The sequence below is a fragment of the Chlamydotis macqueenii genome, chromosome 13 (assembly GCF_036417535.1).
Source record: "Chlamydotis macqueenii isolate bChlMac1 chromosome 13, bChlMac1.mat, whole genome shotgun sequence".
Taxonomy (NCBI): Eukaryota; Metazoa; Chordata; class Aves; order Otidiformes; family Otididae; genus Chlamydotis; species Chlamydotis macqueenii.
Genome location: NC_141568.1, coordinates 13,825,929 through 13,853,878, shown reverse-complemented (window position 1 = coordinate 13,853,878; position 27,950 = coordinate 13,825,929). Strand labels below are relative to the sequence as shown.

General features: G+C 57.3%; 2 protein-coding genes across 2 annotated transcripts; one reads left to right on the top strand and one right to left on the bottom strand.

Moving 5' to 3' along the window:
* The first annotated feature begins 437 nt into the window (after positions 1-437).
* On the top strand, positions 438-5,641 carry MMP15 (matrix metallopeptidase 15). Its single transcript, XM_086758219.1, has 10 exons — positions 438-850; positions 1,792-1,940; positions 2,175-2,297; positions 2,411-2,718; positions 2,902-3,063; positions 3,188-3,411; positions 3,557-3,695; positions 3,912-4,062; positions 4,167-4,282; positions 4,516-5,641. The coding sequence occupies exons 1-10, from the start codon at positions 737-739 to the stop codon at positions 4,980-4,982; spliced, it is 1,953 nt and encodes a 650-aa protein (XP_086614345.1). The 5' UTR covers positions 438-736; the 3' UTR covers positions 4,983-5,641.
* A 6,547-nt stretch (positions 5,642-12,188) lies between these two features.
* Positions 12,189-22,408, bottom strand: CFAP20 (cilia and flagella associated protein 20). The gene is made up of 6 exons (XM_086757840.1): positions 22,235-22,408; positions 16,198-16,277; positions 15,020-15,131; positions 14,464-14,652; positions 13,545-13,655; positions 12,189-12,673 (listed from the first exon to the last, which is right to left on the bottom strand). Exons 1-6 carry the CDS (start codon positions 22,316-22,318, stop codon positions 12,668-12,670), a joined length of 582 nt encoding a protein of 193 aa, XP_086613966.1. The 5' UTR covers positions 22,319-22,408; the 3' UTR covers positions 12,189-12,667.
* Positions 22,409-27,950: the final 5,542 nt, after the last annotated feature.

Below are 27,950 nucleotides of genomic sequence, written 5' to 3'. Positions count from 1 at the left end.
CGGGTTAATGCTCAACCAGCAGCCGTGCTCCCTTCCCAGTGGGGCCTGGCTTGGCTCACCGCCCCGTTTCCTAACTCTGACGGGTGTCGGGGACCCCGCTCCCGGCTTCGGGGATGGGGGATGGAGCTGGGCTCGGTGACAGGGCCCTGGGGACAAAGTCCGGGGATGGGCAGCTGCCGGCACAGCCTGAAATGGCGGCTGTGAGCGGGCAGGTGGGGCGGGCAGGGCTGCTCTGCGTGTGTCGGGCCCCTGGGAGCGGCTGTGGGGCTGCGCACACGCGTGTGCACGCCCGTGTCAGCAGGTGTCGGGGCGGGGGGGGTCGGTGTGAGGGAGCCATGGCCCCGCCCCTCGGCGCCATGGCCCCTCCCTCTCGCCGCAGCCCCGCCCCCTCGCCTTGGTCCCGCCCCTCCGCGCGGCCCGGCCCCGCCCCTGCCGAGCCAAGCCGAGCCGCGCCGCGCCCGCGTTCGTGCCGTCCGTCCGGCTCCGCGCCGCTGCTCCCGCCGAGCCGCGCCGCCCATGTGCCGCGCGCCGCCCGCCTGATCCCGCACACAAAGACGGGCCGGGAGGAGACGGGCCGCGCCTTGGCAGCGCCGCCCATGCACCGTGCGCAGCCCCCCGCGGCGGCCCGGCCTCGGGCCATGAGGGCGGTGTAGCTCCCGCACCGCCGCGCTCGGCCCGGCCCGGCCCGGCCCGGCCCGGCGCGGCCCGGGGGCAGCCGCGCACCCGCGGCGGCGGCATGGCAGAAGGTGGCGGCGCCCCCTGGCGGGCGGGCGGGCGCCCCCCGGCGCTGCTGGCGCTGTTGGCGCTGCTGGGGGCGGCGGCGGCGGCGGGCGGGGAGATCAACGCGGAGGTGAGCGGGTGTTGGGGGGGGGGGGGCACCCCGGGACACCCGCACCCCACCCGCACCCCGCACCTGCGGCCGCTGGGCCCCCGGGGCGGGCACTGCCGGGCTGGGGCGGGCGGGGCCGGCGGCCGCAGGTGCAGGCGGGGAGGGGAAGGGGGGTGCGGGGAGCCCCCCGGGGGGGGGGCAGGAGGGGGGAAGCGCTTTGTGTCCACGCGGGGGGGGACGCGGGGGAAAGGGGCTGGGGTAACGGTGCTGCTCCGCCACTCTGCCGGGGGATGGGAGTGAGTTCACAAAAGATTAGATTTTTTTTTTCAAAATGAAGACATTAAACCATTTAAAAAAAAAAAAAAAGTCAGGAAATGGGAAAAATTGGGGCATGGAAAAAAATAGGAAATTGAAAATAAATTAGGAAATTAAAAGAACTAGAAAGTGAAAAATAGGAAATTATTTAGACGGAATTAAGAAAAAAGAAAAAAGTTTTAAGAATTAGAAGGGTAAAACCCCCCAAAATTAGAAAATTATAATGAAAATAAATAAATAAATAAGTATTTGAAAGGACAAACGAAGGAACAAAATAGAAAAAGTGAAAGTAATAATAAAAAGAAAAAAAAAATTAATTTTAAAAGGCAGGAGGAGGCGGAGGCTGGTGCAGGAAGGAAGGGCCCTGGCGCGCCCCTGCCCCTCCCGGCCCCCCCGCAGGACCGCAGCCCCTTTGCGGGTGGGGGCCGGGGCGGGGGTCCCAGGCTGCCGGGGGGTGGGAGGGGGCGGTCACGGCCCCGTGTCCGCCCGCAGCTGCGGTGCGGAGGAGGACGGGAGAGGGGCGCCCGCCAGCCGCCTCCTCCGGGGCCAGGAGCGGGAGGATCGGTGGGCCCGATCCTGCCCGGCCGGGGCGCGGGGCAGCTGCGGGTCCCCGGCGGCCGCCTGACGCTGGGCTCTCCCCGCCGCAGGCGTGGCTGCGGCTCTATGGCTACCTGCCGCAGCCCAGCCGGCACATGTCCACCATGCGCTCGGCTCAGACCTTCTCCTCCGCCCTCGCCGAGATGCAGAAGTTTTACGGCATCACCGTCACCGGCGTCCTGGACGAGGAGACCAAGGCGTGAGTTTCTCCGCTTCCTCTTGCTCTAGCGGAAGGCGGCTCCGCTCCCTGGTTTTTTGGCTTTGCCTGTCAGCCCTGGAGCTCCGCCCACACCTGGAATCGTGGGTGCTGTGTCCCATGGGAGCCGTGCCTCCCCTTTTGGAGGCTGCACCCCAGACGCCCCCCTTGCTGCTGTAGCCCTTTGGGAACCTCGGCCACCGTGGGCTGAGCCCTGGCTCCGTGCCCTCCTGGCAGGTGGATGAGACGTCCCCGCTGCGGGGTCCCGGACCAGTTTGGCGCACGGATGAAGTCCAACATGCGGCGGAAGCGGTACGCGCTGACAGGGCGGCGCTGGAGCCAGAGCCATCTCACCTTCAGGTATCCAGCATCTCCAGGGCTTCCCCCCCTCAGCCCAGCCCACGGAAAGCCGCGGACGCCCTCGGGGAGCGAGCGCTGTCCCGGGCCGGCCCCAGCGAGCTTTGTACCCCCAGCATCCAAAACTACACGGAGAAGCTGGGCCGGTACCACTCGTACGAGGCCGTCCGCCGAGCTTTCCGGGTGTGGGAGCAAGCTACGCCGCTGGTTTTCCGGGAGGTGCCCTACGAGGACATCCGGCAGAAGCGGAAGAAGGAGGCCGACATCATGGTGCTCTTCGCCTCCGGCTTCCACGGAGACAGCTCCCCCTTCGACGGTGTCGGCGGGTTTTTGGCTCATGCCTATTTCCCCGGTCCTGGCATGGGGGGAGACACGCATTTCGACTCGGATGAGCCCTGGACGCTGGAGAACACGGATGTGTCTGGTGAGTTGAGGGCCAAGGAGGTGGTGAAGGCAGCCAGAGGAGCCGGGGTGGGGGGGATGTGCCGGCGCGGGCAGGGAGAGCTGCTCCCAGCAGAGCACCCTCATCGCAGGATGCCAGGGCCAAGGACCTGCCCCGGGCGTCGTGTCCTCCACCCCATCGTGCTGATGGTGCCTTTCCCGGCAGGGAACAACCTTTTCCTGGTGGCTGTGCACGAGCTGGGGCACTCACTGGGCTTGGAGCACTCCAGCAACCCCAGTGCCATCATGGCCCCCTTCTACCAGTGGATGGACACGGAGAACTTCCAGCTGCCCGAGGACGACCTCAGGGGCATCCAGCAGCTGTACGGTGAGGAGCTGGCTGGGGGACCGGCCCCGAGGGGGGGGTCGCTGGGCATGTGCCTGGGGAAGCTGAGGCACCGGCTGCTGTGGGCCCGTGTCACCCCGTTCCTTCTCTCTCCTGCCCGATCCAGGTACTGCAGACGGGCACCCTCAGCCCACCAAGCCTTTGCCCACCGTGACACCCCGGAGACCTGGCAGGCCAGACCAGAGACCCCCTAAACCACCTCCCCCGGGGAAACCAGAGCGACCTCCCAAACCTGGCAGCCCAGACCGACCGGACCAGTACGGCCCTGACATCTGCGACGGGAACTTCGACACGGTGGCGGTGCTGCGTGGGGAGATGTTTGTGTTCAAGGTACCTGCCAGGACCCCTCCTCCTGCCCCTTCCCTGGGGATGTGGTGGATCTCAGGGTGGATGGACCTCCCAATGAGATGCCTGGCACTGGAGCTGTGTCCCTGTGTTCCCCCCTGTCCTCTATCAACTCCCCGTTTCCCACCAGGGCCGGTGGTTCTGGAGGGTGCGACACAACCGGGTGCTGGACAACTACCCCATGCCCATCGGGCATTTCTGGCGGGGCCTCCCCGGGGACATCGATGCCGCCTACGAGAGGCACGACGGGAGGTTCGTCTTCTTTAAAGGTGAGCGGGGAGGCTGGGTGGGAGGGCCAAGGTGCAGGGTGCCCCCTGCAAGCTGCTGAGAGCTGGTTGGCTTCATCCCATCCGGATCCCCCTCCCCAGATGGAGCTGCTGCCAAAGGGACAGGGTGGCCGCAGGCATCGTCCCCGGTCCCCATCCACCTGCCGCAGCAGCTGCGCGTTGCCACCTCACCTTCCTGCTCCGTCTCTTCCCCTCCAGGTGACCGCTACTGGCTCTTCCGAGAAGCCAACCTGGAACCCGGGTACCCCCAGCCCCTGGTCACCTATGGGCAGGGCATCCCCTACGATGGCATCGATACGGCTGTCTGGTGGGAACCCACGGGGCACACCTTCTTCTTTCGTGGGGACAGGTGAGTGGCTCCGACGTCCTCCTCCCTGCTCTGCCAACTCCCGGGCCATGGCGGGCGTTGGGGATCCCCGTGCTCCTCCCCTGCTCACCCACCGTCTCCCGCAGATACTGGCGCTTCAACGAAGACACCCGCTCCGTGGACCCTGGGTACCCGAAGCCCATCTCCGTCTGGGCGGGCATCCCTCCCTCACCCAAGGGTGCCTTCCTTAGCCCCGATGCCTGTAAGTAGAGGAGGAGAAGAGGGCTGGGTGGTGGGGGAGGACCAGAGGGGATGGGGTCACCCCGCTGGTGGCCTGGCCGCACAGGGTGGAGGCCGGGAGGGTGCCCAGGAGTCAGCGGTTGAAGCCTTTTCTGAAGGGTTTCACCAGTCCCGGGGCAAAAACAGGTCCTGGGCACCTGCAGGGGTGCCCTGTGCCTGCCCGCTTACCCCTCCCCTCCATCTTCTTCCCCCCAGCCTCCACCTACTTCTACAGAGGCACAAAATACTGGAAATTTGACAACGAGCGGCTCAAGACGGAGCCAGGCTATCCCAAATCCATCCTACGGGACTTCATGGGCTGTCACACCGAGCTGGTCCCGGACCCCCATCCCCGCTGGCCCGATGTGGACAGACCCCCCTTCAACCCTGATGGGGATGGGCGAACCGAAGGCAAGGAGGAGGAAGAGGAGGATGAGGAGGAGGAGGAGGAGGAGGAAGACAAGGAGGATTACGGCGAGGGTGGCCGCCAGCCGGGCGGGGATGTGGACGTGGTGGTGCAGATCGACGAGTACACGCGCACCATGAGCGTCGTCATGGTGCTGGTGCTGCTGGTGCTGCTGCTCTGCATCCTCGGCCTCATCTACGTCATCGTCCAGATGCAGCGGAAGGGCGCGCCCCGAATGCTCCTGTACTGCAAGCGCTCCTTGCAGGAGTGGGTCTGACCCTGGCTCCCTCCCCAAACTGCCCCCACCACCATGGTGCTAACGATGGACCTGACCTCCCTCTCCCCTTACCCCTCCCCGCGCCCTCGGCCCCTCTTGCCCCATTGTTGCTTGATGACTCCAACCTCAAAAAAGGGGGGATGCCCATCCCCTGCAGCCCCTCCAGAGCAGCCGGGCTGCGACCAGGGCATGGTCACGGCGGGGCTGGAGGGCATCCAGGTCCTGCCTGCTCCCCACGGCTGTCCCCTGCTCAACCCTCGGGTTGTCACCCATCATGTTGCACCTGCCTCCGCTGAGGGGTCCCAGCAGGGTCCCTTCCTCCTGCGTGAAGCCGCTGCGGCTGTGCCTGTGCCTCACAGAGTGGGGAGCGGGCTGGGGGCTGCTTACAAGTGGTGCGAGCTGGCGGGTCTCAGCTGCTGGCACCTGCAAGGGCCGGGGAAGGGAGGGCCAAGCTCGTGGCCATGTTTTGGGTTGAACTGTGGGGATGCAGGGATGTGGTGCCTGAAGAGAGCGCGAGCGGGGAGATGCCACCTTTGTAACTCTCCGTGCGGGACCCTGCCACCGCCGCGTGGCGAGGCTCTGGGGACACGCAGCCCCACGGGCAGGGCAGCGGGCACGGCCGCCTTGTATGTGTATTAAACGGGTCGGGTGCGTGGAGAGCCCTGCTGCTATCCTTTGTGCCGCGGGATGGGGGCAGGAGCCCCGTGCGAGGTTGGGCGGATTTTGTGGTAGCAGGGGCTCGCCCAGGGGTGCCACCCTGCCTGGCACCCACAGGAGCCGGGTGCCATGCCAGCGGATGTGGGGAAGGGGCCAGCGATGTCCCCACAGCGGCCTCTGCCTTGGGGCTACCATTTTTGGGGGGGGGGGTCAGCAAAAGCAGCCCCCCCCTGCCCCCAGCAGCAGACAGAGCCGCCTTTCACCAGCTCCCACGGCAGCAGCGATGGCCTCACCGGGAACACAGCGCGCCTTGTTCTCCGTGGCCGGCACCGCGCTCCAGCCCCGCGGCGGCCACCTCCCTGCCCCGGGCAGGGGCTGTGGGCCCTCCCGCAGCCGGTTGACCGGGTGCTCGGGCTCCCTGTCCCCAAGCAGCCCCAGCGCGTTTCCTGGGGGGAAGGGGGTGGCCGTATCCTGTCTCACTGCTGCTGTCTTGCAGAGGAAAGCAGGAGGAGTCATGACCGCTGGTGAGATTGGGGAAATAATCGTGGGAGTGGGAAAGATTAGCTGTGGGGAGGTAGGAAATTGGCTTTATCCAAGGAAAAATGTTGCTCAGCCTTTAATTGGAAGGAAAAACCAAACCACAGCTGGTGGCACGTGGTGGTGATGGGGAGAGGGGCTTCCCTGGTGCTCACCCGGGGCTGGGTTTGCTCTGGAGCTGCAGGGGCAGCCTCAGGGCAGAGGCCTGGCACGGTTAATACAGCAGTGAGGGACTGGCGAGGTCTGACCCAGCCCTGTGGAGCAGGGGGAGCTTCTCCCTATGGGACTGGACTCCAGCCAGCGTCCCCTTGGGACCAGCACCCAGGCCATGCCTTTCCCCACCGGGCTGTGGGTGCAAGGAGCATTAGCCTACCCCTGACCTACTCCCCCCTCCCTGGGGCTCCGGCTGCCGCTCTGCCCCCACTCCCACCCTGCCAGCTGGGAGAGGATTCCCCCCCCCCCCCCCCCCCGCCGTGGGTAAGCCTTTGTGCCCTCCACCACCACCCCATCCTTCCCCCTCCCCAGGACCCAGAGCCGCTGGCTCAGCGCCCGAGACTCGGCTGCAGCCACTTCCCGGCACTAAATTACCCCGAGCGCTGCGCCACTGTCAGCCGCTAATTACTTTAAAAGGGAAGGACCGATGCTGGCTCTCACCTCACTTTCCTGGGGCTGCTGGCACTGGAGGGGAGGCGGGGGGGACACCCTGTGTCTTGGGCCACCCCATCCCCTGGGCCTCCATCCCTGCCCACGCTGGGCAGCGGTTCCCAGCCGTGAGCTGATTCCCTGGGGAACCACACTTGGCTCAGGCTCAGCACCACAGTGGCCAAGTGAGAAGCCAAAATCGGGGACAGAAAAACCCCGAAGAATCGTGGGGGGAAAAAAGAAGAAAAAGTCTCCAAGTGCCTCTGGGCTGTTGTATTCCATCAGCAAGGCCATGCTGGGTCACATTCCTTGGCTTTTAACTCCTTTCAATTCCGTTTTGGCCATTTTGCCCTGATATGTGCTTGCGTGGGTCTTCCCCAGAGCCATGGGAGGACCCGCAGCTCTGCTGGACTGGGAGCCCTGCCATGGGGCAGCCCGGCACCCCAGCCTGCCCAAACTGGGGCGAAACTGGCACCAGGAGCTACCCAAAGGCACGAACCTGGCCAAAAAGCGAGGCAGGAGGAAAGTGGGGCCAGGATTTGCGACTCCCCGCCCCCGCAGAGACAGGCGCAGATGCATTTCCCACGGCCGATGCATTTCCCACACGAGATGCACTTCCCACGGCCGATGCATTTCCGCCAGCGGATTTATTTCCCACAGCAGCTGTGTTTCCCCTCTCTCCCAGGGGTGCTGAGTGCTCAGTGGGAGACAGGGGTGGGAACCCCAAAGCCTGGTACCTGGCGAGATGCCTGGCTGGCAGAGAAAGCCAGCAGAGCCAGCCAGGGGTGCCCACGGCCAGGCGCCCCTCACATCCCCTTCCCTGGACAGCCCTGCAGGGGTTGGGGGGGGGTCCTTGCTGCTTCAGGGTGGGACAGGGTCTAGGAGCAGCTCCCCAGGGGGAATTAGGGGCGCTGGGAGCAGAGGCCCAGGCTGCCGGGTTCAACAAGCTGGGACATCACTTCCCACCCCCTCCCACTTTTCCCCGGATGCTGCAGCGGAGCGGGTGCCAGGAGCCCAGGGCCATCTGGAAACTCTCACGGACAGCAGCGAGGGACCCCGCCAGAGACAAAGCCCAGCATTTCAGCAGGGCCCGGGCTCTTTGCTGGAGGCTCCCGCTCTGCGCTGCATGCCTGCAGCGAGGTCGGCTCATCTCTGGCCGCCCACAGACACACGACACCAGGGAGGGCAGGGATGAACCTGCTGCAAGGGACAGGGCTTTTGGTGGCCCAGGGCAGCACGAGTCCCGCTCAGCCTGGCCCTGGCAGGCACCAGGCAGCCCTGCCAGGATCCACCCCCACCAGGCAGCTCCCAGCTTCCCAAAAATAGGCTGGAGAAGCCCGACCTGGAAAAGACCCCAGGAGCTCAGCGTCTTCCAGGCCATGCTGTGCTGGGGCGGTGCTGGCTGCTGTGGGATGGGGCTCCATACGCTGCTGGAGTGGGCGTGAGCAGGGCTGACAGGGGCTCTCTGCCCACTTGGCACCATCACAGGAGAAAGGACACTTCCTCCTGCCTCCTCTTCCTCTGCCAGCCAAGGCACGATCCCCCGTGCATCGCTGAGGAGAGGACCCGGAAAGCAGGGAGGAAGCCAGGCTCAGCCCAGAGGAAGAACTGGGGCCGGGATACATGGAGCAGCGACTGGCCGGCCTCAAGGCCGGAGGAAACGACGCTGGGGACGGAGGGAAGAGCCGTGGGGCCCTGGGAGGGGCTGAACCTGCTGCCTGTGCACGCTGCAGGCAGGACTGAGGGTCCCGGCACTGCCTGGGCAGAGGTTGGTGTCAGCCAACAGCCCTGTTGCGGGTGGGATGCAGCCACTGACCATGGTGAGCTTGGCACACGTGCACGCTGCTCATGGGCATCACCTCCCGTCACACCCACCAGCCTGCTCCCCGTGGTGCCCGACGCTTCATCTCACAGGGAGGGAAGTCTTTTCTGGGGCCGGAGGGGCAACGCACAAGGTAACGGTGGAGCAGGTGGTCTGCAGGTCTGCTTCAGCACAACTTAACACCCCTCATCTCCTCACCTCTGCCGGTGCTGAGGCTTTCCCCATCGCATCTCTGGGTAGCTCTCAGCACTCACAGCCGCTCCCTCATCCAAATAAAACCTTGCTTGGGTGGTCCCATTTTGCAGCATGCTGGGGGAAGCTCTCACCCCTCTCCCGCGGGTGCCAGCAGGGCAGGAAGATCAGCTCTCCCCACTTGCAGAAGTGGCCAAAGTCCCCGGTACCGTCACTCAGTTTTCCTGGGCAGTGGCCAATGGCAAAACTCAAAATAAGTATTTCCCTCACCTCCAGCACCGCCTGCCCCACAGCAGGCAGCAGCTGCAGAGGATTAGCGTTGCCCTGGAGGTGTAATCCCTCCACAAAGACAACAACATTTGGCCCAAGACATCCAGGGAGATGAAGAATGGGAAGCAGAGAGGGCAAGGAGCAGAGTTCGGCCCAGATTTTTTTGATTCCTGCCTATCAACTCCACGATCGAGCTCTGTGCTTTGTGTCAGGATCCACTTAACAGGAAGAAGACAAAGTACAGGGAAGGCCACAGGCAGGGACAGAAACCTGTGCTAGTGCCCTGCCACTCCCCCAAGCCAGATTCTCACCCAGACTGCTGCCGCCCCAGCAGCAGAGCAAACAGACAGAAAGGTTTCCAGGAAAACGCCGTTGTCTGCCTCCCCTGCCGGCTGCTGCCACCTGCCCAGGCAGAGCCACCGGAGCTGAGGGATGTCCCAGCCTCGGCTCGCACCACACGGCCACTGCCAGCTGGTCCAGCTCCGTCTGAGCTCGTCTGCTCCCTGCCCCAACCGAGGCAGGGCCACTGTCCCATCCTTTACTCCGTGGCGCTGCAGCCCGTGCACTCGCCATCCTTCAGTGGCTGAGATTTCAAAGAGAAGCTTTGCCTTTGATGTAGAAAGCAGGCTCCCAGCACTTAGGTCTCGATCAAAGCGCCCAAGTGCAGGACCTTACCCCAGCCAATGGAAAAGGAAGGTGAAAAGCCGGAGGAGGCAAGGAAAACTCATCTTCGGGTGGGTCCTGCTCCGCCCTAGGCTGAATCCACGGCTCCCCGCAAAGAAAGATTCCTTTCTCTCCCACTAGACGTGAACTGCAATAAGGACTTAAGCAGGAAGGAAGGAGCAGGCCACCCACAGAAAGGTGAACGAGGAGATATTTAAGGCCTTTTCTCCACAGGCTGCCTGCACTGAACCAGGACTCCCCCTCCGCTCCCGCCTCGCACCAAGCTGGGGCTGCCCTGGGAGCACGCAGGCAGTAGCCATCCTCTGGGCAGGCTCCCATCTCTGCACCCACGTCCTTCCTGCCTTCCTCCACTCTTTCCATGTAGGAGGACGTTGTGTCCCAGCCTGGTCAAGAGCCATAAACAAAGCAGTAAGAAGCTGGGCGCTTCATCGCAGGAGTTCTGCTGGTGCACATTTACCCTAGGGAGCGACTGCTGACAGGATGCCTGTAACATTTCGGCCTATCTGCCAGCAGCATCCTCTTCTCCCGCAGGGAGAACATCCAAACTTCACTCACCTTCACCAAGATGCTAAGTTTTGATGGGAGAGGAGGATTAGAAGAAGATTTTTTTAAGAACACTGTGTAAATCCACCACTGTCTGGCCCTAAAGGAAAGGGCCAGTATCCGATGATGCTCCTCTTTGTGCAGCATGTAAACAGGAAGATTCCATATTTTGTTTCATATTAAAAAAAATACACAGAGGGTCCACATGGATGTAAGGGTTCACGGCTGGGAGTTTATTCCAGCAAATCCGCTGGCACAGCTCCTAGAGGTCGGCAGGAACTGGCAGCAGGGCCCATGTAATCTCTCCGCAGAGGCAGCCAGCTCGGGGCCCTGGGCAGCCCAGCCCCTCGTAACACATTAAGGTCTCTCACTCAGAGCAAGCCCAGCTCCTTGCGGACAAGGGGCGACTCTAGCACGGGCCCCAGCGGGGCAGGGAAAGGGGGCAGCAGCTCCTGGTGAGCGCTCACCCGCCAGCACCGGCCAAAAACACATGCTCCTGAGCAAAGGCTTGCGGGAAGGGACACATGCTTTACCCTGCTGAGGTCTGACAGATTCCCTCCACAGCTCCCCCAGCCCTGGCAAGCTTCACAAATGTGGCAGGAGAGCCTCGCCCCGGACTTCATTAAGGCTGATCCTTGGCATACAGTACAGTGCAATTCCACTTAACAAATCTCGAGTCCAGCCAAGCCTTGACAGATGTCAAAACAAGATTGATGGTGTCTTCCCCTGTGGGCTTCCTTGACTTGGCTCCTTGGAGCTACCAAGCTATTCAGCTGCTATAAAAATTGGAAAGGTCTTCTCCAGAAAGCCTTCTGCGAGTGCAGTCCAGCACCACATGGCAGCATGGGGTCAGCACCTCCAGTTCAAAGCCCACAAGTTTAAAGGTGCAAACAAGGCAGCTGCATTACGGGGTCCCAGGAGCTGGCCACAGAGGCAAAGCGGGGTCCATACAGAGGAGCTGCTGACCGCAAGAGTGCACAGACATTCCCAACTTTTGAACCAGGTGGACAGTCAGCGGCCAGGATTAAACCCAGAATCTGGGACAGATGTCCCCCAACAGGCTCTCCTCCTGGGAGAGACCAGCTTTGTTTGGTGGGACAATAATGGAAGTAGAGTCTTCCCAATTCACTGCACAGCCCAGTGCCAGGGAGGGATCAGCACCTGCCTTTGGCACCTACCGCTTTGGCCCCAGGGAGGAAGGCATCGGCTGCTCCCAGACTCTCTCCGTTACTGGAGGAGGTCTGCAGCCTCCCCTCCGCAAGCCTTTTCCCAACAAAGGCAGGTTGCTTTGAGGCAGGGAAGGGCAGCTTCAGCACAGGAAAAGACTTCCGCTCCCGTTATGCTGCTTTGCTAAACCTCCCCTTTGATCCCTGGGGAAAGGGACAATTTGGCAGCTGGAAGACTATTGTGTGCCTCTTGCTATAAGTAGCTGCTAGAGGCTTGGTTGAGAGCCGGAGTGAGTTGTTTAACTACACAGTGAACAGAACTGTGCCCTAACAGGCAGGTAAGACCAATTTGTCACTGCTGGGAAAATAGCCTCAAGTAAGAGGGGAATGAAAAACCCACTTCCATGTACTAAAAGTGAACAGCGTGAATTTTTGTCATGGGTAGAGCACCACAAACCTCATGGACTGGAGAGAGATCCTGTCTCCTCTTTGGAAACCTTACTATTTTTCCTCTCTCCAGATTGCTGTTGTTCACATCTGTGCTATCCCTTTAACAACCAGGCTGCCAATCAAAGTCAAATTCAGAGGCAAATCCTAACATCTGGGTTCCTAAAAAAAATTCCTCAGCACTTTCTGAAGCACTAACATGCAAGTTAAGGGATCCATCAAAGAAGGAAGAAGCTAGGAGCAGACTTACAGACTCAAATGTTTAATAACTTTCCAAGAGTGAGTATTACATCCATATTTAGAGTGTATATAAAATAAGAGATGGAAAACAAGAAAAGAAAAAATAAAATTGGTATCTTCAAGAGGGCACATTTAACCCCGTTAATTGCTGCTGGATCCCCTCTTCGGAGGCACAGTGGCCACTTTGAGCAACCCTCAGTGCAACACAAGATCAGGTACCAGGCCACTTGCAGTGTTTAGGCTCAGCACTTTTAGGAACAGCCGGGAAAACTCTGATGCTGTACAACACGCACACCAACACCACAGTCCCAGACCTGTCACATGGTTAATTGTGTCCTGTCCAGAAGAGGGATACCAGATGAATCAAAGTTACCCTAGGCAAGGTGAGCTGATCTAAAACTTGGTCTCAGCAGGGCCTTCTCTTCCACCTGCTTTTGTTTTCCTCCTGACCCCAAACACTTCTCGCATCTCTTCCCAATGCAGTGTTATTGCTGGACAGAGCAGGGAGGAAAAAAAGGAGACACTTATTAGACTCAGCAGCACCAAGACAACTGTACCAGGAGGGCTCCAAGCATTCCCCAAACATCCTTGGGAAGCTGCTACAGCCCAGAAGGCAGCGACAGGTTCCCCAGAGGCACTACCTACTGTTAACACTGCCTTCTGCCTCCTGCTAAGATCAGCACCCAATATCCTCCCTCAGCTCCTTGAAATTTTGCCCAGGAATCTTCCTTGCTAAAAGCAGCATCTGCACTGGGACAGGCTGGCCCTGGCAAAGAAGGTGCTTCCTCACAAGCCTCAAGACTGCTGGCCAAGATGCCAAGGACTCCTTTCCCATCACCATAAGAGCAGAGCTTGGCATCTCCTGCTGGGCAGTGCCTGTCCCCTTCCCACCTCATAGTGCCACCACCTACACTGGGCAGGGAAGAGGTTGGAGGGGAGTAAATTTGGGCTAGCAGGACGCAAATGGCATCTCTCCTGAAAGACAAGCATGGAGCTGCAGCTAGCTCTGGAGAGCACAGACACTGTGCTGAGTCATGGGTGAAAGCTCTGGAGAGATGCCAGGAGGCTGCCATCCTGCCCAGAGTCCTTCAACACGACTGGGAAGGACATGGGGAGCAGCTGCACAGTTCACCCGGCTCCTAGATGGGAAGGACAACTTCCAGGTGTCTGGGCAGAACAGCCACTCAGCAAGGCACAGACTGCTCACCCCGGCCACTGAGGGTGCTGCCTGCCTGATGGCCAAAGCCAGTAAGAGCTCTGCTGCTGAAGAAACTCTGGACTGGGAAGGCAGTGAGAGAAAGAAGGGGAATGCGAGCCTGGCCCAGCTGCTGCTCCCACCCTCCTTGCGCACAGCTCGCTAACCTTGGCCTTGTTCTGGACAGGCAGATACAGCTTGAACTCAGCTGGGAGCTCGTCCTCTGAGTAGAGCCGGTCAGAGAAGTACACCCGTCGGATGCGACAGTTGGCATGGATCTAAGAGTCAAAACAAAGAGTCAGTCCATCTTCCATATGCTCCGTCCACATCCAGCTTCTCTGTCATGCAGCAGCCTGGATTCCTTGGCTCAGCAGCTGGAGAAGAGACCTCACTGCCTCTCTCTGAATCTGACAGGGCATCAGAAAAGAAACATTGGGCCATGCCCTCTGGTTTGCATTAGATGCTTTCTCCAGTGATGCAAGTTGGCTCAAGAGATTTGGCCGAGCTCCGGCATCTCTGCAAACTGTGATCTGCCTTAGTTGGTTAGAGGGCTCTTTGCTGTGAACCCAGTTCTGCTTCTCCACTGGTATTCACCAGAACACTCTCAGTCTCAGCTTGCTGCATTTATCACTCCCTCTTCAGGGCCTCCCTGAGGTCAGGAACAAGACTGTCCAGTCTGCGCTGCCTCCACTATCAGCTGGCAGCAAAGGAATTGCTCCAGTCCCCCTCATGGGTACGCAAGAAGGCAGACATTTCCCAGTTGACTGCCTGCTCATCTCACGGCAACCCCACAAGGAACTGCAGCAGTCCCACCGTACTAAGGAACAGGCATGCACCCACGGGCATTCCTCAAAATAACGCACGCCACTGGGCACAGCAAACATGAATCCCTAGCACATGGAATGTGTTTCACATCTGCAGCAGGAACAAACACTGTGCCAGCTCTGGTCCAAGGGGCTTGATGAGGGCAGGGTCACTCCACCACTCTAGGAAACACGCTTGACCAGGAATACGTATGGACCGTAACACCCTGGGTTGCTGCCTGGCACATCTGGACAGTAAGGCAGCACACGGCCTGCTTCTCACCTGAACTCTCAGGGTCTCAATGTAATTTGTCCCGTAAGCCCGGCGTGTGAAATCTGAAAGGTTGAACTGGATTTGGTTCCAGCCATCGTCCAGCCGCATGGGCATGGTGCAGATGAAGGGCTTCACCCGAGTCGTGCTCTGGTAGTTACTTGCCCGGAAACGCCGGCGTACATTCTTATCATCCAGCACCTGGGGCAAGGAAGGCAGCCTGCTGACCTGGGCATCAGAGACCCCCAGCTCCCCAAGACAGCAGGCATTCTAGACTCAAGCTCTACCCATCTCAGAGAGAGGGCTCTCCTACTCCCACCCCTCCGTTTCACAGCATAAGTACTTTTAACACAGGAAACAGATGCATTTTCAGGAACAGCAACAACGTCCTGCTTGTAAGCTGACTGATGCCCCCATAGCAGAAGACCTGACACATCATAAGACCAAGAAAGCAAAACTGTTTTGGGGACCACCTGCTGCCTGGGACAAGTTCCCACATAAGACTGCGGGCTCCCTGGCACCTTTCTCACTGGTCCCTGGAGGGGCCACCCCGCTGCACGCTCCTCACCTGCACTTCAAAAGTGAAGTACTTCTTCAGATTCTTGATGATCATCACTAGGAAAGGTAGTTTGATGCCCAGGGTCTTCTTTGGGTCAGCGGGGCACGTGATATACGTGGTACTGAAAGGGACGGAAAAACACTTCAGGATCTCACATGACACAAAGCATGCAGCCCGAGTCCCAAGTCTCTCCCTTGAGCTAACACAGTCTTGGAGGACAGGCAGAAAAAGATCTCAGCAGCAACCAGGGCTTCCTGTAACAGGAGGGAGAGTCTCAAAGGTAGCTACAGGGAGAACAAGATAAAGGCCCAAAGAATGCATTTCAAATCCCCCTTTTCTCACCCACGGCACGAAGTACCTTCATGGACAGCATCACCTCCCCAATCTCAAGGCCATGTCAGCACTGTTTCTTAACACAACCTCCTCCTACCCCTTGACTGAACAGGTAGAGCCCTCCAGAGCACAGCAGAGGCCCTGTGTGCTCTATATGGCTGGGAAAACAGAGGTCAGGAGCCCTAGAAGTACACGTCACGCCTGGCAAGTTCTGTATCAACACATCTTGGGAGGAAGAGAAGCGTTGGCTCAGCCTGTCTGCTGGAGAGGAGTCTCCGCTGCCCTTATAAGGAGCGCCCTGCTCTGAATCACCCCTGGAGAAGCCTTGGAGACTGAACCCGCTCACGGAGCTGGCGTCTCTCGCTGGTCGATGGAGACGAGGTTGCTAAGTGAAGCACCAAAAGCAATTCCCCTCATAAATCTCCCTTTGATCTTCCTGCTGTTGGGAGAGCAGCTGTCACGTGAGGAGAGCAGCAGAGCAGGCCTAAGACAATAAAAGATGCAGAAGGCAGAGTGCTGCTTTCCCAGTAATTGGCAGCACTGACTGGGGACCGGGTATCACATATACCTTTTTTCCCCTCAAGCGATGGAAAAATAACGGGACTTTATTTTTATTTTTTATCCCTTAGCCCCACTGAGGATGACAGAGAGCTCTACAAGCACATCCAGGGACAGGCACAGTACAGTGCCACAGAGAGGTATCAGTGATCTGATCCCAGATTGTATTCTTCAATTTATTGACAAAGAGATTGCAGCAGAGTCTGAAGGAGATGTCTGATGGGCACCGACATCTTTCACTCTGCTCTGGGGCCAAGCCCCCAGGGCACACTAAGGCAGAAGATGCCTTCTCCTACCTGACATTAGTTCCTTCGATCTCCAGCACCAGCGACTGAATGTCATTGTCGGTGATTCGCTTGATGTGGCCATTGCGCACCTGGAAGAAAAGCGCAGCAGACAGCACACATATTACTTGAGAGGGAAACAAGAGGCACCCACAGCTCCATTGAGGGGAGAAAAAAAGATCTCAAGAGGACCCATCTACGTTTGCTTGGCTCCTGTTGTCCTGGAGATTGCTGTTTCCAAGGCTTTGATCATCGCTCCAGAGTGCCAGGACTCAAAGCAAGAGTTTATGGCCCAGCGTGCAGCATGGACACCGAGTGCAAGACTTCGATCTATCAAAATACGCTACAGTGAACACAAGTGACTCAAGCCTCATGTTAGAGGCCCAAATAAACAAACGGAGAAGTCTCAGAGCAAGATCAAACCAAAGTGGGATAAGGGGTAAAAACAAGAACGAGCAGTACGGGGGCAAGCAAAGGCAGCCACCAGTCACCAAGGGGTCTTAGTCTCTACTGTTGGGCGTGGCTGGCTGCCTCTGTGGAAGAGCAAGACCAGATGAGAGCTTGGTTAAAATTCTTCAAAATTACAGCGCGTGCAAGCACAGAGCCATCGTCTGCTCCACTGAGGGGCACAGGGATTTGGCTACTTGGATGCAGCCAGCTCCCCACAGAGCTCAGGGAGGCCAGGGCCGGAATCAGGAGCCAACACAAATTCATTTTTCTCCACAAGCAACATGGCTGAATCCCAGGGTCTGAGGATTTATTTTTCTAATGAAGCAGCTCACTTCCCATCAAATTTATCTCCATTTAAAAGACACTTTTGCTAATTAAGTCCACTGCTCTTCCCCAATGCTACATCAGCAAACTGCAACACTCCTTCCGGCTCTAAGAATTAATTTCTTTAGCACCTATCACCGCTGCTAACATATAGGATCCATTAAGCTTCTAATGGGATGGTTCCAGTCACGAGCTACAAAATGATTTACAGGTTTAGCAATTCATCTTCAGAGTTAATGTCTTCAGAGGGACCTACCTGGATGACGCTGCACACATTTGCTGGAAGACAGACAGAAGCCCTGGGAGCAGCCCACCCCCCTGGCCTGTCTCTACACTAAGGACTTTCAAGAAACCTCAGCTTGGATCCCTGAGCTGCTGCTGATAAGCCTGAGAGTGCAGCTCACCCTGCCAGGCTGCACTTAACTCTGCTTCAAGCCCACACAGGCACTTCCAGAAAACACTGAGCTCAGAAAGACAATACTTACAAGATAACCGTATCTCTCCTTTGCATCAAATGCTACTCTGCTACTCCCATAGGTTTACAGGTCTATTCAGGAGAAATAGACTGCACGAGATCTGGATGAGTTGCCTTTTTTTTTTTTTTAAATCACTGGCCCAGCAGAAGCCCTACGTGCCACTCTGTATTTGAAGCAGCGATTGGCATATGGGAAATTAAATCCTGGAAGCCACAAGGCTAGAGCACGCGGACTTAAAACCAGGATATAACCCTGCGCAAGCAGGTGACAGTAGTGCACAACAAAGCCTGGCTCCACACCATGTAAGACAGCTTTCACTAAGGGCAGCTTACGGCTCCAAAGAGGGGAGAAGGTTCAGGTTTGGGCTTCTCTGGAGAGGATAGTAACAGAAAACAGCTAAACATGCTTCAAACCAATTAGTCAGCAGTGTTTCTATCTGCAGCCTGGTCCCCCTCCTTGGCCTGTGGAGGCTTTCCTTCCCCAGACTACAGGGACAATGAAAAGAAACAACTCTTCTTCCTCAGCTTTGCCAGAAATAGGATAAAAGACAGCAGAGAAGAGAGGAGATAAGTACCAAACAGGGCCAGACTGCGGCAGAGCCCTGCCTCCCAGTCCTGTCTAGCTTGGTATAAGTTTTTGCGAGCTGCACTACAGCCCAGCTGCAGGAAGACAGCGGCCAGGTTGCGCAGGCACCCTTCCGCACAAAAGCCAGCCTGTCTGCACACGCTGCAGCCAGCGCTGGCAGGACAGGCACACAAACGTTTGGGGCAGGACATCCAGTGCCAGCTGGATCAGAAGTCCAAGCAGCCTCGCCATTTTGGTTAGGTAAGGCTGAACGGCATCAGAAGTGCTCACTGCCAAGGGGGGGGCTCAAAGTACTGTCCGCCAGGACTCAGAGGTGCCAAATGCCCCAGCTTGGCCCCTCAGCTCACTCCAGAGCCCAGCTCCCCACCAGCGCCTGAGCTCACCCCCGCCTGCCTCTGGGACCACCTCCCTGACAAGAGGACACATTTTGGTCGCAGCCAAAGGAGCACTTCTCTTCCCCCGCTCTGGGGGTGCCTTCCCAACAGGCTCACGTGGACCAAGAGGTGACCTCCAGCTCCATCAGGCACAGCCGCCAGCTCTGTGCGGCGCAGGGTGGGAGGGATGGTCCTGCTGTGCTCGCAGTGGCTACTCAGCGAGAGCTCCCGGTCTCCAGGGCTTTCCCCCACCTCACGGAAGCTCAGAAAGAGAAGATTTCAGAAAACTGTAGAAATCTAAAACACTTCACGTTTCTACTTTGCCAATATTTTCTAGCCACCTTAAGCCTAAGAAGGTGGATTTTTGAAGCTCGAAAAAAGGCAATAGCCCTCTTAGAAAATAAAAGTTCTTCAAATGCCTAATATCCTCTGAATTAGGATAACTGGGAAATTACCTGCTCTCTAAAGAGATACTAGAAAAGCTTTTTTTGCAGATGCAAACCTCAATTCTCACAGGGCTTGGAGGAGCACCAGCTTCATAGACAGTTATGTCTGAACACATACATTTCTTAAGATTGCCATTGCTGCTAGCAACACTAGTCAAACGTAACAAAGACCAGAGGAAAAGCAGCGGGGAGCAATCCTCCGCAGGCCCTGCCGCCCACCCACCAGCAGATGGGACGCCACGGTCCGAGACCGACCTCTGGAGGCTCGCTCCCGCATCGTTGCCGGCCGCCCCGTCGTGAGGCGATGGGCTTGTGCCAGCAACAGCAAGCTGAAACACGGCGGGAACCATCGCCCAGACTGCTGTAGGCATGGGGACGCCCTCACCTCGGGACAGGCCAGCACTTCGCAAAGCCAGCGGTGGGTCCAGAACAGGCACGAGGCTCTTGTGCCACCTTCCTCCCCCAGGGAGAGGGGACAGAACAAGAGACAAAAGCAGGAGCTACCTGGCTCTGCTGTAGCGCTCGGTCCACACAGGTCTGGGGAGGAGGAGTGGGCAACATGAACTGCATTCGAGATACAGAGATCTGGGGCAACCTTGACAAGGATGCTGTGCAAGAGAACTAACCAGTCAGAGAGGGCTGCAAGAGAGGACGCCACCACAGCGCTCGCAGGGACTGGATCCTGGCCGCATTCATCAGGAAACTGCTGTTCACATCCTGGTGGCAGAGCATGCATTTGACATTGACGGGTATTGAAGGCTAGCTGACCTTGTGTCCTCTCAACAGCGTTTGAAATTGCTAACGATATTCTGCGTTGACGCGCCAGCAGAAGGAATATGGAGAAATTAGCAAGAGGATCGATAGGTTTGACAACTTTCATCGAACCGTTCCCATTTGCTTTGCTGAAATGCGTCAGGGAGTCCCTTGGAGACTTGGTCAGCGTCAGTCCCTTGGTCAGCGTGTCTCCGCACCTTAGCACGGAGACCATGGCGGCAGGAATAAACAAAGGGCCCTGAAAAACAAAGTGCTGGAAGGCAAACAGAAAACACCTTGCAAACAGGTCTCCAAACCAGGCGCACACAGCGCTGGAAGGGAGAAGAGAGCACAGCCCAGCAGTAACCGGCTCTCTGCAGAGGAGGCTGAAGGAGGAACCTCTGCTTGCAGGGACAGTGGGACACTTACTGGGCTCTTCCCAAGGCCTGGACACTTCAGTCCTGCCAGTGTCCCCCCTGGTACAGGATGCTGGTGGCCAGAACAGATTGGGCTTGGCAGGGTTTGCTGCCAAGGCCTGTTCAGAGCCTACTCACAGCCCCTGAAGGAGAAAGGAAAGAAGGGAGGATACAAATGCTCACAAGAAGGAAAAGCTTCCAGTGCCCTATTTCAACACCTAGGTCAAATGAAGAAGCTACTACTCCACATTGTTGCCATTAGCACAAGCACTGCACATCCTACTAGCGCCAAACAAGAAATGTTTTTCCCCACGTCATAAAAGCTTGAGATTCCCTAAGATCTAAATAAATAAATAAAATCACTGCCTGCTAATACTTTTTGCACAGAGATTCTACATTAGGACAGCTGTGAATCCAGTAATTAGGGCTTTAACCTAGGGCATGGGAGAACATCAAATCCCTTGTTTCCAATTCCCACCAAAACTACAGGTGCATGAAATGCACCCCTGAAGAGAGCAGCGATCCCTTACTGCAAAGTTTCCATTGCTTTCCCCTCTTCCAGAAACCCCAACCCTAACTCTCTCATGTGGCGATGCCAGAGCTGGAACATTCCTGGGATGTCTGGGTTTGGACAGATCAGTATTTTCCAATAAATAAATAAACCCTCATTGTTTCTGGACATTTACTCACTTCATCAATGCGCTGCCCAAGCCAGATGCCAGCCTGCCTCTCTGCTGCTGGCCTGGCAGGTTCTTCCATCGACCCAGAGAGGCTTCATCAGCCACTCAGCACCCAGGTCCCTGCCTGCAGCAGGCCACCAGCACGCAAACCACCCACGGTGCTTCCCCGTGCTGTAAGTTTAGGCAGTCTTCACACTGCCCAACACAAAGTCAGCAGCATGAGCAGGATTTCCTGAAGGGGCTGAGCAGGGGAGATGACACCCATGTGTGGTGGAGTAAAGACCTGAGAGACTCCTCTTTCCCAGCTCCAAGGCAGCGAGATGCCCAAAGTGCCACCCCACGAGCCGCATGATCACAACGGTATCACCCTGCGCAGGACAAGTCATGTCGGAAGGTACCTCAGAAGGTCTCCAGTCCAATCTCCACCTCTAAGCAGGGTCAGCCCAGATTCCTTATGGTGTTATCCAGTCTGGAGGCGTGCTACATCCCTTTGTCTAAAAGTCTTTAATGCGTCCCTTCTTCACACCATCCCAGTAAGCTGCCAATCCTTTTTTAAAGTCAAAAATATTTGTGCAAAAGTGCTAACACAGGCACATCCACAGAGCCAGGCTATGTGAGGCAACCCAGTTCTTTGCAGAGCTGCATGGGTACCCCATTGATGGGAAACAGGATGGGTCTGTGCTGCCTGTCCCCATCCCATGGCCTGTAAAGGCTCCCACGAGCCCACTGAGGTCATACAACACCGTTGTCTGCTGAACTGCCTTGGAGGCTTTAATTCCTGCTGAAACCACAAGAAATTCAGGTTAGGCTCAGGCACAAGTAACTGAACACCCATTGTAACCTCAGAGAAGGGACCCTGCTTTCAGAGAGTTCAACAATCACTTTGCAAAATCTCTTTTAGGTAGCAACACAGCCACGGGTGGTTTGGGAAGGGGAGGAAGCAGCAGATCTCAACACCTCCAAACCTCCTGATAAGGGCTCCCTGACGCGAGATACTTGGAAGAAGGCAGGGGACCCTCAAAAGAGCCACTCTAGAAACAAGCAGGAAGGAAAAACAAACAGGTGACACGTTTGTGACTTCTTGTACACCATAAAAGCCACCACACAGCCTACCTCTCAATACCTTCAGCAAGCTTCTTTAAAACTGGGTCGGACACAACAGAAGACCCCCATCTCAGTTACACCCAGCCACCCGGGGGAAGCCGCCATAGGTGGCCAGGGGTTGTTTTGTTTTTCTGCTGCCCATTTCCAGCGTTTGCCATTTTTCGTAGCCACTGGAGGTCCTGCATCTCCTGACACCGGGCCGGCCTGCTCCCCTGGCAGGGCTCTGCTGCTCAGCGAAGGCAGAAAATAAGGTACTTTTATAATACGACATTTCCCTCTCCCTCGGAAAAAACACCACAACACGGGGGGGTCCCGGTAACGTGGCACAGGCGGCTGAGGCAGCGGCGGCCCCACGGGTGCCCGGGCCCCACGGGGACGGCCCCGGGCCTGCCCGGGAGGCTGAGGCGAGCGGCCCCGCTGCTGCCCCCGGCTCCTCCTCACCTTCTTGTCCCAGATCTGGAGCGGCTTGCTGCCGATGCTGTACAGCACCGAGAGGAACCCGCTCTGGAACGTGTTCTTGAACATGCCGGGGCCGCGGCGGGCCGGGCGCTGCTCTTCCCGCCGCCGCTCCTGCGCAAGGACACGGTGACTCCCGCCGATCCCTCCGCGCTCGGAGCCTCGCGCTTCCGGGTCGCGGCGCCGTCACCAGGGAACTACTTTTTTCTTTTTTTTTTCTGCCGGATCTACTTCCGGCCGCCGCGGAGGAACGGGGCGTTGTGGGGCGGGGCGCTGCCATGGTAACGGCGAGGGCCGGGCCCGGGGGCGGGGGCGCCGAAGGCCGTAAGCAGGGCTCCTGGCGGCCAGGCTGGGGGCTGCAGCGCTGGACGCCGCCTTGGGTGGACCCTGGCCGGCCAGAAGGGTCCTCGGTGGAGGGAAACCCCAGCTCGGGCAGGGCCCCGGGCTCTGGCGCCCAGCGCCGGGGCTGCCACCGGCCCCGGAGGCCTCACCGGGCCGGGGCCACACGAGCACCCATCCGGCCCCACCTCCTCACTCAAAGCGCGTTACTGACGCCAAGCCCGGTCAGGGCCACCCACCCGTGACCAGTCCACTGTAGGTCATGAAATGGCTGGTTCCACATCTACTGAATGCTTGCGACTTAACACAGGTGCATTTGTAAAACACCCCAGTTCTCCCCCTGCGATTCACAACCATCAGACAAAAGGTGCTGCTTTTTTGTTTGTTTCTGGTGACGCGCTTTGCCCATGGAGTGTTTCTCGGTTTGGGCTCTGCTGTTTTCTCCTAGAGGCCTCTATTTCTCTCCATGCTGGTTTTACAAGACCAGAGCGTCTGGACGGTACTTGCTCTGCTTTGCTGCTTCCTTTAGCCCCAGTCTTGCTCCCAGGTTCCCAAACTTCCCTTGCCCCACAGGTGATATCCATCCATCCATCCATCCATCCCAGTCCTGGTGCTGCTCGGGGCAGCCTGTGCATGTCAGCAGGTGCGCACGCCCCTTGCAAATCCTGCGTGACTATTCATGCCAGTGGCTCCGTTAAAACGTGAGTGGTAAATGCTCACAGCCGAGCTCTGTGTCTGTGGACCTGCAGTTTTGGGTAGCACTACCACGAAGCGTGAGCACCAGAAAGCAGCTCCTGTCACTCCCAAGCCATTTCCTGGCTCAGGTCTTCCAAGACACGGCCAGGCCCTTCCCTGTACTGCTGTGGCCCAGGGAAAGGCAGACACCTTTGATGGGAGTGGAAGGGAAGGATGTTTCGGCACATCCCACCCTCCGCCAAGCCATTTCCCAGCCCTCTGATGCCACCCGGGCTGAAGCTGGCTGCAGCCATGTGCCCGGAGCTCTCTGATTCTGCTGCGTGCCGATGCAGCGCTGATAGGGATGCACTGATGCTGATGGCTGCTGCCTCGTGAGGTCAGAAACCGCTGGGACATATGCAAATCCATGCTTTCCAGGGGAGCCTCCTGCGCATTGGCTGGTGCGGGAGGTTGTCCCAGTCCTGCATCATGTTTGCTGTCACAGTGGCGTTTCCTCAGACAGCATTTCAGGCCAGAACTGCTCCAGCTCCATGTAGAAATGGGACAAATTCTGCACTCGCTGACACCAGAGATACCTGTCACGATGCAGACAGGACATGGTAGGATGGAGGGACAGGAAAGCTCTCAAAGACAGCAGCACCATCAGTGCTAATCTGTCCCTTTAAGAATTTTTGGGTCAGCGAAAAGAGGCATCTTTGCCCTCCTGGAGAAGCAGCAGCCCCCAGGCCCAGAAACACCGTGTAAGCACCCAGGGGCTGCAGTGCGCACTGCTGGGAGGTGGGCAGACACTGCCCGGGGTCAGATCCAGCCCCTGCCAACGTCTGTGGGGGTACCCAGCTCCGTGCCTGCAGTACCAAACACGAAAATCTTTCCCCAAAGCAAGAAACCAAAGCCGTTTCCCATGGATGTGAGAAACAGATGATGCGATGCGGCCGCACACGCTCTCCCTCCCTGCCCTCCACCAGCCGCCACTGCTCAAGCCAAAATGGTGCCTCTGCCGATACTGGTGGGCGAAACCCTCTGCAACAGGATTCGCAGAACTCCTTGTGCATGAGCACGCAGGCGAGCAGAGCCTGTCCCTGCTGCGTTGGCTGCCCGGCTGCCAAGGGCCCGTTTAGTTGTCCAGGAAAGCTCTGTGGCACAGGGACACGAGCCAAACTCCGTTCATCTTCAGAAGCAGCCCTTATGCAAGCACAAGCAAGAAGCAGCAGTGTACACTGTACAGCCCTAATTTTTCACGCTGTTTACTTACTCCTTTTAAATTGTTATTGCTTTCAGCTCTGGCTTAGCCTCCAGTAGAAAGCTTTATCTGTTGGAGTACGCTCATCTTCGTGCTCTGAGATAACTCTGCCGGCAACAACCCTTGTCTTTTACTGCGTGACTGCAAAGAAATGTGCTTTTTTTTCCCTTTTTGTGAGCTAGGATAAGATGCAGTACCTTGATGATATAAGGCTGGAGCTGATGTACAGCTTCACTTGTGTGAAAGTGCTTTTGAGTATAGACAGGGCCTTGCACAGCTGAAGAGGCTTACCAGGAACAGCTTGGTCTAGAAATGACATTTTTAAGCCAAAATACATTACATTTCTTCCTGCTGTAATAACACCCATAGCATCTATTTTCAATGTACAGACACCAAACCGCATAAAAGTTACCATCCTGCACCAGCTTTGAGGTCCTGCAGTTTAACTCCAGGCCCCTGCGTAGCTCGTCGCTAACTAACGCCCCATCCAAACCCCGATGACAACCCCGCCGTCTGCTAGTTGTGCTTGTCCCTCCCTTGGGCTACAACTGCTCTGACCGTCCCCAGCGCGCGGTCCCTCACGGCACCCAGGTTAGCAGGACTTTCTCCTTCATTTACAGTTCCTCGCACAAACAAGTGGAGCACACAAAAAGCAAGGCATTATTTAGAAACGATCAGCTATATTTAGTCAGTGGGTTAGAGTACACTTTATATGGCGCGATTAAATAACGTCTTCCCTTAATTGGGTGGTAAAGAGACAACTGGGACAAATATCCAGCTGCCATTCCTGAACAGCCCGCTCATTCACACGCTCTCTACTTGCCGTTTTAATGTCGTATTTTGCTGCAAGTGATGGACGTGGAAATACGGTGTGGTTTCAAATTGTCCCTATTTCTCAATGAATTTTAACAAAAAACAGTACCCGTTGCCTGTCCCCCTTTCCCAGGCACGTGCGGGCTAAAGGAGAGGGCAGAAACAGAGAAGCCTAAAGAGACGTTAACACATATTAATAGTTGAGGCTGGCATTTGGAAAGAAGCCTCTGGGAGATGTATTTCGATGAGACCCGCACTGATGTTACCCCCTGAATGATCGCTAGGAAGATATCGAGAGAGATCCAAGAGATTGGATTTTGGGGAGCAGCTGGAGGAAAACACCCGTCCTACGAGAATAATCTGGCCCAAGAAGCGAGCAGAGGTTCTCTGCTCTAGAAATAACTGTCCACTAAAGCATTTCCTGCCCTCCAGAGTTCCCAGCAATCCGATACCTTCAGAGGAATGACATCTTCAGGAAGCTCCTGAAACATTGCTCGCGTTGCTGGGTGCAGTTACCAGAGCAAAACACAGCAGCTCTCTCCAGTATCACCAAGTCTGGGCTTGCCTGGGAGCACACAGTCCAGGTTCACAGCCCGGGAAATCCTAACCTGGACCGTCACCCTCTCGGCTTAAGCCGTTGCTGGGGGAGAGCAGATGCCTAGGGCAGGCGGCACGGCCCAGCTGAAAGGACAGCGCTTGGACCAGTAAAACCAGAGCCGGGTTTGGTCAGTACCTTTGTGAGCCAAAAGCCTTCACTGCCTGGCAAAAACGAGAACAAAAGCAACGACTTCTGCAAGGAGTGTGAGATCCTAGGATTTGTCCAGATGACTCCAGCCATCTCTCCCAGTCTGGATTTTCCTACAGGAGCAGGACTGGACGAACGGTGGCTTTGATGAGGAAACCAAAAAGGGAATTGGGCAGGATATCCACAGCCACCACATGCAAGGGGATGCAAGGTGTAGAAGTGGCTTTGGGTGCTGAGGGAACCCGGACAAAAGCTTTGTACCTCACACTGGCTGAACTCCATGCAGTGCAGGAGGAGGAGGAGGAGGAAGCTGGGCTGCTGCTGAGCAAGGGATCAGAAAAGAACAGGGGAGCGTAAACATCTGTGGGCGCAAAAGGAGATAGTGCAAGCCTGTGCTGGAGCTCTTTGGAGAAAAGACTTTGACTTCGGAGAAAAGACTTTGACTTTGGAGAAAGTCAAGGAAGCAGGACATGCTGCCTTGGTGGGACCACCATGCAATGGATGTCACGGTGGAGCAAGGGGTGATAATGAACAAAACCTTTCTGACTCTGGACAAACTACAGACAAAAAATGGGCAAAGAAGAGTTTATTTCTGACAAGCAACAGTTAACAAGAGTCATTGAGAGCATCCTTCAGAGACAAGCTGTTGACTTGGAGGACTGCAGAAAGTGGAATGGAGGGCATGCCCCAGCAGTGTCAGAACAGGGATGGATGGGGTACCAATACACCTGGATGGGCCACCATGCTGCCAGGACCTCAGTTTGGCGTATCCTCGCAGCGCAGCTCTGCCCAGCACAGGTGGACCTCAGGTGGACTCTGCCATGGGCTCTTCCCTGCAGGGACGGGCTCTCACCACTGGCCAGATCTACACCAGCCAAAAAAAAATGTCTTGCTGAATTTAGGTGCCAGAGATCAGCACAGCTCTGGATACAACAGGGCTATCATTACACTGTGCCTCAAAAATGGACCAAGCCCTGCCCTACAGCACCAGTAGCTTGAACTTACCCGACGTAGGTATCTGCATCTGGCCCCACATCAGCACATCTCCAGGTGTGACACACGAGGACAGTGTTGGCGCATTTCCACCTGTACCACTCACAGGCTTTGTGCGAGGACTCACTCCTGCATTTCCACTTCGGCCACTGCCCAGGGCTGGGTGAGAGCAGCACTGTGTGGTTCTGTGCCAGCAGGAGCCCATGGCTCACCTTACCCGAGCTCCCCTCCCCGGGAACCAGCAACAGGTCTGTCTTTCCCAGTCAAGAGCCCCGTCTCAGAGGCACTCTGAGCCTGGGCAGCTTCAGTATAGGGGAAAACACATAGGCAGTGAAGGAACGAGACAACAGGAGAGAAATGACCGTGTAGTGTCATACAGAGTCCAGCTGGAGGTTTTCAGACCAGAGTTTCAAGTGATCCCTTAATTTCTGAGACCAGAGCACAGCTTGGACAACCAGTAGTCACAGCCAGGCTCTCCCAAGAGCTGCTGGTGAAGCACATCTGTAGGGGAACTCCTGCAATGCAGAGGCCCATGGGCAGGAGCTCCAAGCTCAGGGCTCCGCAGTGATGGTGCCGGGGAGGGGGAGGAGAGTCTCAGCCCAAGGAAGAGGAAGAGATGAGAGCTCCTGGGGTGCAGGGACAGAGCCGTGTCCAAGCCCCATGGGCTAGGACAAGCAGGTACCAGCATTAGCACCAGGCAGGCGCCTCCAGAAGAGTATGGGGGCCCTAAGAAGGGACACCCTCAGAAGTGGCAAGTGGCTCCTTTGCCTCTGCCCATGGGGATTTTGTGAACAGGTTCCTCCTGCTCTCCTCACCCAGCCTGTCCCAGCAGGGCACAGGGAATGCCTCACACTGCCAGCATCGTCCGGTGTGAC

Bases quoted from the DNA above. Each gene is read 5' to 3' on its own strand.
- MMP15 (XM_086758219.1), top strand. From the start codon at position 737: ATGGCAGAAGGTGGCGGCGCCCCCTGGCGGGCGGGCGGGCGCCCCCCG. The intron at 851-1,791 runs GTGAGCGGGTGT...TCCCCGCCGCAG, and splicing joins GCGGGGAGATCAACGCGGAG to GCGTGGCTGCGGCTCTATGG. The intron at 2,298-2,410 runs GTATCCAGCATC...TTGTACCCCCAG, and splicing joins CAGAGCCATCTCACCTTCAG to CATCCAAAACTACACGGAGA.
- CFAP20 (XM_086757840.1), bottom strand. From the start codon at position 22,318: ATGTTCAAGAACACGTTCCAGAGCGGGTTCCTCTCGGTGCTGTACAGC. The intron at 16,278-22,234 runs GTGAGGAGGAGC...CTTTTCTTCCAG, and splicing joins TCCAGATCTGGGACAAGAAG to GTGCGCAATGGCCACATCAA. The intron at 13,656-14,463 runs GTGAGAAGCAGG...TTTGACTCTTAG, and splicing joins TTGAGACCCTGAGAGTTCAG to ATCCATGCCAACTGTCGCAT.